General features: G+C 43.7%; 1 protein-coding gene across 8 annotated transcripts in view; it reads right to left on the bottom strand.

The window, feature by feature from the left end:
• ACSL6 (acyl-CoA synthetase long chain family member 6) overlaps positions 1-15923 on the bottom strand; it is an 82873-nt gene extending 66950 nt beyond the window's left edge. For 2 of the 8 annotated variants that reach the window (XM_083487881.1, XM_083487870.1), the window contains exons 1-2: positions 12271-12372; positions 10185-10334 (exon numbers count right to left, since the gene is read on the bottom strand). Coding sequence is in view for 5 of the 8 variants with exons in the window: in XM_083487879.1 (XP_083344005.1) it covers positions 15394-15466 (73 nt within the window). In the remaining 3 variants the exon portion in view is untranslated. Of the gene's footprint in view, positions 1-10184; positions 10335-12270; positions 12373-14988 lie in introns of those variants that run through there. The other 6 variants (XM_083487879.1, XM_083487882.1, XM_083487867.1 and 3 more) reach the window with 6 other exon arrangements.
• Positions 15924-16310: the final 387 nt, after the last annotated feature.

Raw genomic sequence — 16310 nt, 5'->3', positions numbered from 1 at the left:
GTTCCCACCTAACACCAAACACTAAGGACTGTGGCTTGTTTTGACTGCTGGGGAGAAGCAAAGTAGGAATCATCTGCATGTTCACAACTTACTGTGACATGTAAACAAGGCCAGTATTGTGAGATCCTTCTGGAGCTCTTCATATTGATGTAACCTTAACCTTAGCTAATTTGGTTCTCATCCCTGACTCCAGGTTATTCATGAACGCTAAAAGACCACCAGTCCTAGTCCAGGTCTTTGGGGAACTCCACTGCCTTCTTTACTCCATTATGGAAACCATCTGCTACCAGTTATTTAACCAGTTCCAAATCCATAGAAGCACCTGGCTGCTATGTTTACTCAGCAGCTGGGAAGGAACTTTGCTGAAAGCCATTTGGAAGTCCAACTATATACTGTAATGGCTGGCAGATCACCCCTATCTACATATGTATATAGCACTCAAAAAATTCTAAAGGTTGATGAGGCTTGAAAGGCTGGTTCTGATTTAAGCATTTCTCATACTTCCTTACTCACTGCATGAAATAACCGGATGAGATAACAGGACAGCTATTACCAGCAAAACAAAACAAAAAACAAAAAAATTGCAAATAGAAGGTAATTGCAGCAGGCAGAGAACACAGATGCAAAGCAGCTAGGACGTGAGAGAAATAAAATGCATTCATTAGGCTATTAATGGTAACCAGTGGAGCTGAATAAGGAAGGAAGAATTTATATTTTATTTGATGGGTTAGCTTCAGCACTTTAAATTTAGTCCTAGCTTTCAGTAGCTGCTTTTAGAAACTGTTTGGCAAAGGTAGGAGCACGGCGAGGGCTACTTGAGCAGCATGCCCTACCAGGCTGCTCATCCACAATAAGTCACTTTCACAGTAAGTAAGCCATTGTTCAGATCAGGTGTTCTCAGCCCTCCACCCCATGGCCACTTGAAAATTGCTGGTTGTTTTGCTGGACAAACCCTGGGAGGTCGGTAGCCCAAGGTCACCCAATGAGCTTTATGGCTACCGGGGGGGGGGGATTTGAACCCTTGGTCTCTCCATTTCTAGTCTGACATTGTAGCCACTACACCAAAATGGCTCTCTAGGGTAGCCAATAAGACCTGCTTCCGGACCTTTAACAGCAACTTCACAGGCAAAGGCGGTGAAGCTTTACTTTGCATGCAGTAGAAAAGGTGAGAAAAGTTTCATGAAATGTTTCTTCTCTTTAAAAAAATATGCTTAGTAAATATTTGTAATCTATAAACAAAGTAGTCATTACAACCATTTTTTCTTACCTCCTTATTACAAAAGGTTTGGGTCAATTTACCTTTATGCATTTAGTTTACTTTTGCATTGAGCTCACTGTGTTCTGCAGGACAGGGCCCTCTTGCAGACACCATCTTATCAGGAGATCTGTTCTGTACCATGTCTGAATGGAGCCTTTAGTGTGGTGGCACCTACCCTTTATGCATCCCTCTATTGTCTTGTCAATAGGTTTTTTTGGGGGGAGGGGGGGAGTACCAGCTGTCAGCTGCACTGAAAGCATTCCCACTCATGGTATGGGACATAAATAATAAAGAAAGGCAATGTAAAAGTCACAGGAAAAAGGTGGCAACACTAACAGCAGAGGTGCTTGGATATGACAACACTTGTGTTAGGAACAATATGGAAATGTGATATCAAGAGGGTAACAACTTCTATCAAAAACAGTGTTTTAAAAATAGATTACTGGCTGAATGTGAATTGGAGTTTAGTGCTCATACTCTAATATGTCTTCCCAGTGTAAAAAACACATAAATTAGCACATAGAGTTACAACTGCCTTTGCTAATAGCTCCTTGTAGTACTGTTAAGTACTGTAAAATGTGTTGGCAAAGCAATTGCAACTGCTGAATAATACTTCATTTTTCATGTTGTAAAATTATATTACAAAAGGAATCTGTTTACCGGAAGCCTGGTCCATCTGAATTGGTACACCTGAATTGACATCATATACTTGGCTTGCAAAAGGATGCAGGTGGTCCTTTGGTCTAACCCACTGAACCTAGGGCTTGCCGATCGGAAGGTCGGCAGTTCAAATCCCCGCGACGGGGTGAGCTCCTGTTGCTCGGCCCCTGCTCCTGCCAAACTAGCAGTTCGAAAGCACATCAGAGTGCAAGTAGATAAATAGGTACTGCTCTGGCGGGAAGGTAAACAGCGTTTCCCTGCACTGCTCTGGTTTCGCCAGAAGCAGCTTGGTCATGCTGGCCACATGACCTGGAAAAACTGTCTGCGGACAAACACCGGCATCCTCAGCCAGTAAAGCGAGATGAGCGCTGCAACTCCCGAGTTGTTCGCAACTGGCCTTAACTGTCAGGGGTCCTTTACCTTTACCTTACTTGGCTTGCAAGGCAACAAGTATTGTGCTCTGCCGTTTATATTCTGACCCCTTACTGTTTACTTGCACCACTTGACAGACACACAGGGTGCTTCCAGATTCGGGGCCTTACATAGCAAATGGTTCATCTGTTGCTATTCTCCTGCTTTCCAAAACGTACCTGGGCCATGTTTTTTTGTCCCACCCATGACTCCTTTGCCATTTGGGGCATGCCCACCAGTATTTCTGTACGTGTGCAGCTGAGATCACTCAATGAAGGAGAAAAGATGTACGTAATCCTTTGAATGAAACAAGGGGGAGGGGAAACAGAGCTCAAATGGAAGCAGCAAATCAATGGAGAAATGGTATCAAAAAGGCATGACTAAAGGTGAACAATCACAACAGTATTCCACCCCACCATGAAATATGCCAGGGTCCCTAAAGAACTACATTGACCCTACAGACAGCACAAACAGGCTTGGAATCAGATAATAATAGCCTCATGTGCAAACTAAATGTTTTGAAGGGGAAGAAGCTTATTCCATGAGTCTTCAAACAGCTCAGTTCTATCATCAGCTGCACCAGATTCAGGGGCTTCTTTCTGTGGCTCTGCTGGGTGTTGCGAGATGTTGAGATAGAGCAGTCATGTGGGCCAGTATTATTAGGCTGACCTGGACTAGATGATCCTTTGGTTTCCTTCCAGAAGTAAAATTCTATGATTTGTCTGATCAGGCATACAAAAACCACACAAAAGAATGCTACACGACACAAAAAGAGGTAGAGGAGAATGTTGATGGAGACAGGGCTCACCTAAAAAAACCAACCCAACACTATACACAGAGCCAGTAAAACCCCTCTGTGTTAATCTCCCCTCTATGTTAATAACAAGTAGTTACAGTGGTACCTTGGGTTAAGAACTTAATTCGTTCCGGAGGTCCGTTCTTCACCTGAAGCACCACTTTAGCTAATGGGGCCTCCTGCTGCCGCCATGCTGTCACCGCACAATTTCTGTTCTCATCCTGAAGCAAAGTTCTTAACCTGAGGTACTATTTCTGGGTTACTGGAGTCTGTAACCTGAAGCATCTGTAACCTGAAGTGTCTGTAACCCGAGGTACTGCAACTGACCAAGAAAAAAACTGGATGGGGCAGTCCATCATTGAAATGAATATTCACAAGCATCACCTGAAATCTGCTCAAGATTCAGAAACATTTCCAATTTTGCATTCAAATTCTTGAATAAGAAACAAGACACATTCAGGAAGTACTGCTCTCACTCTGAATTGGCTTTGTTTGCCCTCAGTGATGTCATCACACAGTCAAATCTGATTGGTTGCATGAAAACTTTGGAGGGTATTTCAGAAAATGAATTGGACCCCTCCCTACCACTTTTTTGAGCCTAAAATGTTCACAGGAAAACATTGAGCGCACCTCTATGTCAGTGGAATATTACTCTAAGCATGGAGATTCTACTTAACAGTCCATGGTCATAGCTTTATCCACAAATTTGTCTAAAACCACCACATGCTACGGTAGGGAATTCCATACGTTTATTCTGTATTGTGTGAAAAAGCATTTCCTTTTGTTGATCCATCCTGATCCTAGAACCGACAATCATTTTCACTTTGCAGACTAATTCTAATATGGTACAAATAGTATTTTATTTTTTTTTACAAATTTTTAGTTTGTGCAAATGGATTGCCAATTAGCTGGCCTTTAGACGTGACAGAGGTACATCCCTCTCTTTTCCCATCTGTTGAACGCTGCTTTTCTTTCTCCTTTTGGAAAATAATTTCTTGAGAATTGTTATGAATTTAACTGATACCTCAGAACTCCTCTCTATGGTAAAACAAGTAACAAGTATGGGAAGTATTAAAGCTCAGCTAAGTTACCAGACAGCTCATTCTTCAACCTCAATGGCTGAGAACTTTGCTTTTTCAGACGTGTATGAGCAAACAGGGGGAACAGAGAATATGCAAATAGCTTCTCTGAATGAAACACAAGCCTGAATCGGTGTTGGCAGATCACAGTATCACACCACCCTCAGCAGCCTGTGAACTGAAAGGATTTTTTTAAACATTATTATTATTCAGATAGTTGGCTGAAAAAATCCTGCCAGAATAAAGCTGCTGTCAATGGACAACAAAAAATCCTTTCAGAAGAAAATAAAATTAGGGCTTAAGCATTACACTCAAGTGCAGCGAAGAGGTTATTTTCGTTCACTCAATCCGGAGGTTCATAGTTTTAAGTCTGTGTGTGTGTGTGTGTGTGTGTGTGTGAGAGAGAGAGAGAGAGAGAGAGAGAGAGAATGTGTGTGTGTTTGTTTCAAGGTTGTAACAGGATCTTCTTTCGCCTCTGTTTTGTCAACAAGTATACTAGGAAGGCCAATTATGAAACTAAATGCCTTCACAAATGCAACAAATAATTTATGTTTCCTACCTAGACATACGTTAAAACAAACACCTAGATCACCTGACATCTGCAAAATAATTTTGGAAAGACAGAGTCTACTAAAAAATCTGTTTTACTAGTTTACTACTAATCTAGTAAACTAGTTTTGTTACCTGCCCTGTAACCAGATTTGTGTTCAGGGTGCTATCTTCTTCTTCTTCTTTGGTGATAGCTTGTAGCTGAGTAAGATTGTCTTCCATAAACACGGTTTTAATAGTGAGTCCATAAGTGACTGTGGAGGCCAATTCTGGACCCACATGTCCTTCCACTGTGGGGACATTGGTTCCTGGGTGGGAGTTGATCAGTGTGGACTGTATTTGCCTGCCTTACTCTGTGTTCTTTGTGAAGGAACATAGTGCATCAAGCAGTGTAAAGCGGAACCTACTGGCCCACACAAGAGAAGAGAAAGGAGGGAGGGAACGAACATGACTTATTGGGCTTTAGCAATGGAAGGAATTACTCAAAAATGTTGCAAATCCATACAGGAGACTAAACAAGGCCTTTTAAATACTTGGGCCTAAATCCAGTGTGGCAAAAATACTTGATCATCTGAACATGCCTCTTTAGCAAGCATATTTGTTTTCAAGGGTGCTTTATGGCAAGGGTGCATTTTGTGGAAGTTTTGTCTCTTATTGCATAGGGCTAGACAACCCAGTGGTAGCCTCACACTAAGGAAATTTAAGTTTTTCCTGGGTTTTGGCATGATCAGCACAAATCCAGCAGTGCTGTTGAAACAAGAGCAGGTGCAGATTGCAAGCGATGGGTGGCTCTCGTAGCCTCATTCTCGCAGTAGCAACAACTATTATTGTTAGATCTCTCAAGGTGCTGGTGGAGATGCCGTCATCATGGAACCTGACGCCAGCCAGGAACTTAAAAGTAATCAGCTTTATTCTAAACTTCTGCTGTAGAAATAGATTAATGGCTGGCTTGCTACTTGCTTTTTTGTGGGTGTATGTGTTTGCATACAAGATAGAGAATGCTAATATGTACCGCCCTACATTTCATCTTAAAAGATGCAAACTTTGTCACTACATAAAACCACTCTCCAACATCATGCTTTACGTAAGAAGAGCAATTTAGACTAGGGCTTGGGAGAGCAGGGTTCAAATCCTCACTTGGCCATGGAACTCACTGGGTGACCCCCTGGGCCATTCACTGTGTCTCAGCCTAACCTACCTCATTCTGGACTCAAATTAATTTAAACCAACTCAAACAGTAAAAATGTGAATGCATTGAAAGTCAGCAACTTTCACTTCTGTTCTGCATTATATTACTGTTGAAATTCAATTAAATTTAATCACAAACTTTGCATAGCCACTCAGGAATGTGCATACAAGGGAACTTGCAGCAGCAAATTCCACCTGTTTTGTGGCTGAAGCAACAACACAGTGATATACTGTATGTTGTTCCCATTCCACTGCAACATAGTTGAATTCCTTCCCTTTGGCATGAGTTCAAATCAGTTACTCTTTCCGTGGATATTCAGTTAATTCAGTTTTGCCATCTGTCTCCTAAGCTGGGCCTCTATTTTCATTATTCAAGCCTAGCTTGGGGAGAGGGAGGAGGGCGCAGAGAGAGAAGTAAGGGCAAGCATGTGGTTTAGAAAATGTATTTCCATGAGTCCCACACACATGAAGCTGTCTATGAAAACCAAGCAAACAGGAGAGTAAATGCCTCTTGCAAGGTTTAAGAAAAGAAAAAAGAGGAAGATACAAAGGATAGGAGAGTAATGATTCAAATTAGCCGGCTTATATCTGTATTCTAGAAAACCTTGGGGTTTTCTAGAAGCTTTTCAAGGGTTCCCAGTGATAAAAATCAGTAATGACAGATTAGTTGAAAAGCAGCCTGCCCACCCCACTGCTACTAATCTTCTTCTGCAATGTGCTGCTGCAGTGGAGCAGCGCCTGCCCAAAACTTATCTAGGGAACCGCCATAGCTCACTGATGGAGTATCTGCTTTCTATGCAGAACGTCCCATGTTCAATCTCCAGCATCTCCAGGTAGGGCTAGGAAAGACCCCTGGAGAAGGGGTCTGAAACCCTGGACAGCTGCTTCCAGTCAGTGCAGGCAACACTGAACCGGATGAATTAAAGGGAGCTTCCTATGTTCCTGTTGCCCGAGGCAGAGCACCAAATGGTGTTGCCTCCAATCATATCAAGGTATACAGTACCCCTGAACATGCACAGATCTGGTTTTAAAGGAATGTTTTATTTCAGATGAGGAGGGAAGTGGCAACAATCCAAACTACTAAACCACCTGCCTTCTTTTGCTGTAGAGCCAAAGACACATGCTCCCCAAATCCCACAGAACTGAGGTGGGACTTTGCCATCACTTAATTCTGATGACTGCATCACTGAGTACTATATTAAGATACCCTTTATAAGGAATCCCTGGCATTATGAATATAAATTCATGTTAGGGATGGTGTGTGTGTGTGTGTGTGTGTGTGTGTGTGTGTGTGTGTGTGTGTGTTAAGCAGAAACACACTTTGCATTTGGTCTTCCAAATAACCTTCTTAATAGGGAAATTTTGGTATCTGGAAAAATATGAATTTGGGTTTGTTGCTTGTCTGTTAGCTGGAAACCTTCGGAGATATTTCCTTCACAACTTCAATATTGTCTCCTCAGGATGTTAGCACTACTAAGCACCACCACAATGAGCACAAAATCACATTAAATCCTGCCCTCTATCTACAACTCCCAAACCAGCCATCCCTTGACATCTCATTGTTTCTGGCAGTAACACCACTAATAGAAAATATAATGTGCCATTTTGACACAATCCTCAGGCCTCATGTTGCCAGAACCACTAATTGATGCCCATGTATTTTCAGAGCAGTCATCCACTGCCATTAAGCACTGGCTTAAAATGAATTTTCAATGGGTTCTCGTTCTGATGTTTTCTAGGTGGGTGTGGGTTTGTAGCAGAGGCTAACAATGTTTTGCTCCCTTTGCACAACCATCAGAATTTTTTTCTGTTGTGCTTTCAAAAACTGAATCTGCTAACACTCCTTTTTCCACTCTACTGTTGATTTTTTTTACTTTGCATTTATCATTTTTATTTCTTTTATTATATATTTTAATGGTAGTAGTTTTATATCATATATGCTGCTTCAGAAATGTATTTTGAAAGATGGTATAAAAACTATTAAATAAATAAAATCCACAACAGTACCAGGTGTGGAGGCTCCAGTAACACCCTGTCATTGCAGACCAAGTAGCAAGCCATTAACAGTGCTGTCCTATACATCCTTCAGAAGAAGCAAGTCCCACAGAGTTCACTGAGACTTACTCTCAGGTAAGAAGTAGTAACAAGCTTATTGTTTAGCTGTAAGCCATAACAAAAACAAAAGGAGCATTCAGATTTGAAGCAACAAATCGTGCTCTTAATTTCCTGGCCAGCACAAAAGGAAACACGCAAAGTAACATAGTTTTCATTCTCAAACAGCAAAAACCATATAAATGCAATAGCTTTAAGAAAAAATGTTGTAGGACTAAATTCAAACAAATACTTTTCACAAAGATCCTTATAAAGAGGACACTGAGTCATGTAAGGAACAATATTCTCTGTAAACCTTTTACCAAAACACACAAAAACACTGTTCCAATGGTGATTTCTTATAAAGGGCATTTAAAAACATGAATGTTTACTAATTCAACAAAAACAGTTTAGGCTTTAGCAGCTCAACTTATGCAAATAATTTTTGTGTGCGTCCCTGTTCATATGTGTTTGGTGAGAGGAAAGAGACAAGAATAAAAGTTCTCCTGCCCATAACAAGGATTTTGGAAGCGTTACTATGATTCTTACTAATACTGTTATTATTATACTTTAATCCCAAACTTCCTTGAGAATCTCAATGTACATCACAAGTTAATAATGAGAACAATAAGAAACAGGGGGCAAATAATAATTATGGCAATAGCTTAAGACTCCAGCTAAGGGACTGTGGTGCTACAAAACCCTTTTTGGCGATTAATCCCTGTAGCTGCTTTTTAATTAAAACTCAGTATTAGGAACCTGCTCAGCTGGGCCGGGTCTGTAAACCAGTGTCTAGGGAAACTGATGGGGCAGTTGGGTAAAGTCTGCAAAAGATTACTGTGGAAAACTCAAGGGAGTTTGCACCAATCCAAGTTGCAGAACGCAGTTCCCCCTAGTGGAAAGAAAGGATAATCAAAGCCCAACTTTAAGCTATTATCAGAAATACAGAATATTCCTGTTATTCATCTGTGAATGAGAAACTATTGGGATCCTCAATGATTATCACACAGTGGACATTATTACTTTTTATTCTATCCTTATATTAGCATATAAATCTTTATTTGAATAAAGAGACAGAAAGGCTGGTTTCAAATTTAGAAATGGTTGTAGCTTTTAGAATTGCAGTGAGAAAGTTCCCCTGAAGTTTCTTATTTATTTAAGAAATTTCTGAGCCACCTTTCAAAATGCAATATTTTCCCCAAGGCAGCTTACCATTTCTGATGTAATCAGTTAAAACATATACAGCATTAAACTAATAAGTGACCCAATTAGAAGTGGCTTGCTGGGTGGGGTGGAGCAGCTATACCAGCTTCCCAGCAAATGGGTCACAGTTGCTTACCTGGAGGGAGCGGAGGAGGCAGCAGGGAGGTTGGTGCAGTGCAAAGGCATCAGCAGAGCTCCTTCTGGTGTGTTTGCACCACCACCTTGTTCCTCTCCCTTCTGGCAAGTAATAGTAATAATAATAATAATAATAATAATAATAATAATAATAATAATATTTATACCCCACCCATCTGGCTGGATTTCCCCAGCCACTCTGGGCAGCTCCCAACAGAATATTAAAAACACAATAAAACATCAAGCATTAAAAACTTCCCTAAACAGGGTTGCCTTCAGAAGCATTCATTTTCATTTGTTTACAAAGGGTTAAATGATGTTGCATCAAGTCAATTGTTATCCCACACTTACCAGTGCATTTCCCCATCACTTTCCTTACTGCAAACATTCAAATATCTCCTTTTTTGTTCAGAAGTGAGTTTGTGGCACAAGAGAGAAACAGCCTCAAATCCACTTTGGTGGGTGGCTGTCAGTCACATGTCATAAGGATATCACATGACTGTCAGGTACGCAGACCTGGCCACCTGTCAGAGTTCAAAAGGTCTTACTATAATTGTGGTCACGGTGAGGACATTTGAAGTCCATTTGCACCCATGGTTTGCATCCAAACCATACCTGCTGCAAGCAGAGAGAGCATGGCTATATGAAGGCAGATTGCCAATGAAAGCTCATCTTCAAAGGGGCTTGTGGACAATGAGCCCCCTCAACTCTACTAGGGAGTTACCAGCGGGGAACCTCTTAGTGTCGCCGATTCCCTTGGGGATCACTGTCTAATCAGCAAGCTCCCAATTGTCCTTACCTTACATGTCCTTACCTGCCCCACACCTTTATCTCACCCTTCTAGCAACTCCCACAAAGACCGTGGTGCCCTGAATTAGCATCTAGGATCAGTGAGGGACTGGATGAAAGTGAACACAGCCAATCCAGATTAGACAGAGTTGGTAACATTTGGGGAGTGAGACACCTGTGGGCAGGTTAAATTGCTTTGGTTAGAATCGTACTGTTCCTAAAGATTCACTTTGAAGCTTACGCAAACTTCAGTACTCGACATTACACCGAGAATCCCTGTGACCTATAATGCCTTTGATTAGTTTTGGTTGAGACACCCACTGCGGACATTGCTGGAAGACAGAGACTGGCTTCTGTCATTCACACTTCAGTTACTTCTAGATCAGATTACTGTGATATGTTTTATGCAGAGATGTCCACGTAGAAACGTCAGCTAGTGCAGACGGCTGCTGCCCAACTGTTAACAGAGATGGGTTAGCATGGTCATATTACACCAGCTGAAACATCTGAACTGCTTCACATCTCTTTCACAGCTAATTCAAGAATTGAGCTATAAAGCTCTATATCGCCTGTATCTTGATTATTCAGGGAACAAAAATTTATTAAATAACAAAAAAAAAACAGCAGGAGTGCCATGGGTGAAGGCAGTGTTCTCTGGTAAGCTATAGGACTGCAGTATAAGCATGGATCAGTGCTTAACCTTTGCCAATGTTTTTAATTAGTTCACCCATGTTAACAAATATGTGTGACATGAATACTACAAATCTCCAGTTTAAGCTTCTCTTTCATTATAGCAGCTGTAGAGGGACACTGAAACTGTATCATCCTTTTCAAGGGCATTTAGTTCTTCAGCCTTGGAGCATTTAACAGAACTAAAGCTATATGATAAAAGGAGAAGGGAGGGAGAAGAAACCAATAAAACTTAGGCTGTGTTCACATTCCCATTTACTATGCACTGACTTTGCTTCCAGTGCTGGATTTACATGACCTTGTCCAAAATGCTTAAGTATCCTGTACTTTCTTGTGAGCTATTACTGTTCTATGTCAAACAAGCATCTTACTGCCAGGAGTCCTTAGACTCCAGCCAAGGTGTGAACACCTCTGCTTGGGGTAACAACATCTGTGTCCTCAGCACTCCCTGGTGCATACACAGACAACTGAATTGAAACCATGCTGATGTGAAGAGATGGAAAACAGAAATGTGAAATGCATAGAAAACAGCTTCACTGTGCTATAAGGTGGGAATGTGAACAACATGCTCCAAGTCTTAGAGCAGGGTTGGGAAATTTGTGTCCCATCAGATGTTGTTGGACTACAGCTCTCATAACCCCTGAGCACTGCCTGTGCTGGTCTGGGCTGATGGCAACTGTAGTCTAATAACATCTGAAAATCCAAAGGTTCCCTGCCCCTGTGATAAAGGATTGCATCAATTAATCCTGCAGCATCTCCACCCCAGGTTTCACATACTATAAAAGTCCAACCAAGTTAGTAGTACCGGCTAAACTCTTGGGCTTCGTTTAAACAAGGTTCTTTCAAACAATCTGTTTTCTGGGGCCGGAATTTATAAAATAATAGGAAAGATGAGAGAAACGCTCACTATCTGCAGTGCTTTCATTTCACCACTGAGGAATTATAAGCAGCTTTGCCATATTTGTGAGCAGAATGACGGTTTACAATAAACAACGAGCTGCTCATTCAAAACATCTAGTACAGTTTCCTAACCTTTGGACTCAGAAACAGCCAGCATGATGATGCAGGTGGGGCTGGACTGCTGGCCTGGCTTCCCAACACTGCGTAATACTGCCGGTTGTCAAGAGGGCGGACAGTGAGGAGTGCAGTACAGTGTTGGTGCAGCACCGGAGCCAATCCAAGGTTGCAGCAATGCAGCCCCACCTACTGCTACTGGTTGGACTTCATCTCCCATCAGCCCCAGCCAGCATGGCTAATGGTTAGGGTTGGTGGGAGCTGTAGTCCAACAACATATAGAGGACACTACACTGGCTATTTTGGTACATTGGTATTAGCTGTTTTCCAAAACTTGGGCTGTTCCTGGGGTGGGTGTTGAAAACATGGTTATGACATGGTTTATACAACCTCAAACCTTGGCTTACCAGCACCATTTGTGGGCTTCTGGAGAGAGGCTCACAGCTGCTTTGCTCTTCCCCACACTTTTTACTCCTGTGCTACCCTGAGCTAAAGCAAGGCTTGGCTTAGTGCATCATCTATGGCTCATTGTTACACTCTCTCTCCTTGGCTACAGCTCTTTGTGACTGAGGATGTCACCACTTGCAATTCCCAGCAATGTAGAGGCAGATCTTAGCCATCACAGCTAGTATCTTTTACAATAATTTGTCTAATCTTCTTTTAAAGCCATCCAAACCAGTGGCCAGAAAATTTCACAGCTTAACTAAGCCTTTCAACATTCCTTTTGAATGTTTCAACATACAGCCTTGTTGGACGTACCTGAGCCTTGTAACTTTTCATGAGAGTTGCTCCAATAAAAAGCAATTTTGTCCTGCCTTTCCATTTTAAAACAAACAGCACAGCTATGGGAGTAGTATATCTGATGCTGTATGTCATTTTAAGTTGGTGGGTTTGATAATATCATTTTAATTGTGTGTTGGGGTGTCTGTAAACCTCCCTAGATCTTCAGGACAGAGGGCAGTATAGAAGTTTAATAAATACAGAAATTATTAAAACACTTAGGCTTGTATTCAAAGCAGAGTTCCGTTGGCACAGCTGCACTTCTGTTTCCTCTTCTGCCCCCATGAACTCTCCTGCCCCCCCCCAAATTATTCAGGGAAGTCCCCAAACCCATCCCCTCAAAACAAGACACAATAAAATCTAACCACCTAGGACTAACCACCTAAAACTAGAATAAATAATGTTAAAGGACAGGTCATTGGCAGATGCAGCACACATTTTTAAAAACAACAATTCCATTACATTTCAGGGCCTCAGCATGTACTAAAAGAAAAAGTTAATGTAAAAGGGGGGGCTAAGGGCAGCTCTATACTTAACTAGAAATGATCAATTATTAATTCCATGCCTGCATGACTCAGAGGCCTGGCTAGGCTTTCCCCAAAGAGAATATGGCATAGTATGACTGGGCAAACATTTAGCTTCCAAGTACCAGTTTTAGATCTTTGAGTGTTTGCTTGCAATGAATAGAAGCAGAATTCTTTGGGGTAGCAGCATTAACTTATCACAGAAACAGCCCCCAGGCCTTGCAATAATTAGTTGATCTGGAGGTTGTAATTTATCTTCTTGCTGTGCTGTCACCTCATCACATGGGCACGAAGCAGAGATCACATTCCCAGCCATATATCTCAAGTGTCACCCATTGTGCGGGATCAGATGTAATGTAAGCAGTAAAGCAACAGCAAGGAAATATGCCTCTGAGCACATGCAAAGTGCTTCAACCGCTAAGGGTATCACTGTTAGCCCCACCCATGTAAGATTACAGAATAAGACTTCCCGGAGCACTATGAGATGTTATGAGAGTTAAAGAGGCAACAAATGCTTTATTCCCTGAGAAATGCTACATAAAACAGCAACAACATTCATTTGAAATACTCTTCTCCTTCTTAAAGCTATCCTGCCTTACCCCATTAGCGTTAGGCCCCACGCTCAAGCCTTTGCTTCTGCCGCCAGCTGACATGACCAATACAAGCAGACAAAGTGAAAGAGCTCTGGTCCAGGTGGTGCATAGGCTGGGGCAGGGTCTCTCTTGGCTGGAGCTGCTAAATGAGCTAATTTTGCTTTCTGTTGCCTCAACCTCAACAGTTCATACATATTGGTCATTTCCTCTGCCTCTGCAAGAGGACTCTGTTGTCATGGCTTCAAGCCATAGATTTCACCAGCAAGGCTGGGGGGGACATGGCAATGTGTAGAGTAACAGCAAAGAAATAAGCCTCTGAGCACATGCAAAGTGTTTCATACATATTGAGAATAAAAAAGCAAGTCTTCAAACAATTGCTGGCATGAGTTCCTAAATTTGTATTTTTTAAGACATGAGACGTGGCAACAAAATCTTTTTTTCCTCCTTCCCCCATCCCACAATATTATTATAGCGCCACTAGATTTCCACCATGCTGAAAATAAATTGCTAGCCATTTGGATGATGCCTCCCACACCCCAACGCAGACCAACAAGAAGAAATATTGGCACATCTAAGTGCCTTTCTGTGGCTTTGCATGCCCTGGAGAGAAACAGAGTGTCCTCAGTGCTGTAAAGGGGAGTTGCCTCCTACACGGATGGAGGGGAGGCAGGAGCCTAGCATTAATTCCCATGCATTTATTTTAGCACCAGAAAATTCAGCCCACGTGAACTACGGTTCTCCCTTCACAGCAGCAACACCCACTCAACACAGCAAAGATCTCTGCACCAAAAAGAAGTTGATCTCAACCCATCACCTACAAATGACAAGGAGTTACAGATTCCTAAAGGCTGCCCTTCTCCCTCACCTCCAGAGTGTTCTATTTCAAATCATTGCAGCAGATTACACCATTTAAAACTGAATCTGTCAGGCGCTGAAGAGGATCGCAGCTATTCCGGGGTCCCGCTAATCCTCTTTGTCTGATCCCATCATCTTTAAAACATTGACCCATCATTAATACTGCATGCAGCAGCCACACACAAGAGCAGATTCCTTTTTGCACCCATACACACACCCATAGGCATCATCCTATACCCTCAAAAGAGAGCATCTTGACCCCGGTGCAGGCAGCGAAATCACAGCAGATAACTTATGTAATCTTTTCCCTTTTTTTCAGGCTCGCCCAGCATTGCTGAGCTTTCCAAATTCCTCCACACAATAGGCCCAATACCGCAGAAGGATGACATCAAAGGCAGCAGCATCCCTCGCAGCCTTCCTCTTCTCCTGCCCTGGTCCTTCCGGAGGGTCTGGGGGAAAACACATCCCAACGACGGCGCTCATGTCCAGGAGATCCGAGAGAAGCAGCTCAAAGCAGCAGCGGGACGCGCAGACGAGCGGCTTCCATGGAGGCCGGGAGAGGTGTGCAGGGTTGGATTGAGGTCATTTCCAAGAAGGAGCCTCCCCGCGCACACCCTCCGTCTCTTTCCGCTTTTGTTCCGTTTTCCCTCGCGGCGAGGGGGCATGGGAAGCGGCGCCCGTGATAGGTGGGGAGGGGGGAGAGAGAGAAACCGTAGGAAAGCGAAGGAGCGGGATGGCGGGGAGGGGAGCGAGCGAGCGAGCGCCCAGGCTGACTTACCCACGAAGAGCCAGATGGAGCCACCAGACACTAGGAAGAAGGTGAGCATGCCTGCTGGAGCCGGCTGCAGCATGGGCGGCCTGAAGCGAGAGCGCAGCTTGAGGGGGGGACTGCAGCAAACTCACTGCAGTGACTGAGGGAGCAGCAGCAGTAGAGGCAGCGGCGACGGGGACTGGCTGGCTCTCGCTGCTCCCAGGCGCAAGCCCGCCTGCCCGCCCGCCCGCAGCAGTAGCAGTAGCAGCAGAGGAGGTTATTTTTAGCCGCGCGCCCGCCGCCCTTCTTTGCACCGGCTCCTCTTGGAGAAGGCGAGGCCGCGTCCCGGCTTGGCGGCGCTAAGAGGATGCCAGGCTCGCGCGTGCTGCTGCCGCCGCGGTGCATGCGTACAAGGCGGCAGACATCCACGCTCAGCTCTCGGCCCTCCTTTCTCTCGCCCGTCTTCGCCTTTGCCCGCCGCCCCCTTTGGGGAGTCGGGCTGAGGCGCAGGAGGCAGGCAGCGGGAGGCCCAAGAAGGCGCCGGTAGTCCGCCTTGCAGGAGGGCAAAGGTCAAAAGAAGCCAGGCGCTTCACAGACAAAGAGGCTGGGAGTCGCCTCAGAGCAGGCCCCAGGCATATTGCCCTCTGAGGCAAATGCTCTCGCCTCCCCTTCAGGTTAAGTTACCAAATAGCTGCTCTCCTGGCACCTCAGACATTAAAAAAATAAAAGACGCCCACAAAATAAAAGACGCCCACAAAATAAAAGACGCCCACAATTAGCTGCCAGAGGCTACTGCCTCCCAAAGCCTAAGGGTTGGGCCAGCACAGTGGCGTAGCGTGGGTTGTCAGCACCCGGGGCAAGGCAAGTAATTTGCGCCCCCTAACCCGTGGATTTGCGCCCCCTAACCCTAACCCCCAGATGTTGCGCCCGCTGCGGCCGGCCCC

The sequence above is a fragment of the Podarcis liolepis genome (genome assembly GCF_965112155.1).
Source record: "Podarcis liolepis genome assembly, chromosome: 2".
Taxonomy (NCBI): domain Eukaryota; kingdom Metazoa; phylum Chordata; class Lepidosauria; order Squamata; family Lacertidae; genus Podarcis; species Podarcis liolepis.
Note: the sequence above shows the minus strand (reverse complement) of the source record. Positions and strands in the feature narration are given on the sequence as shown.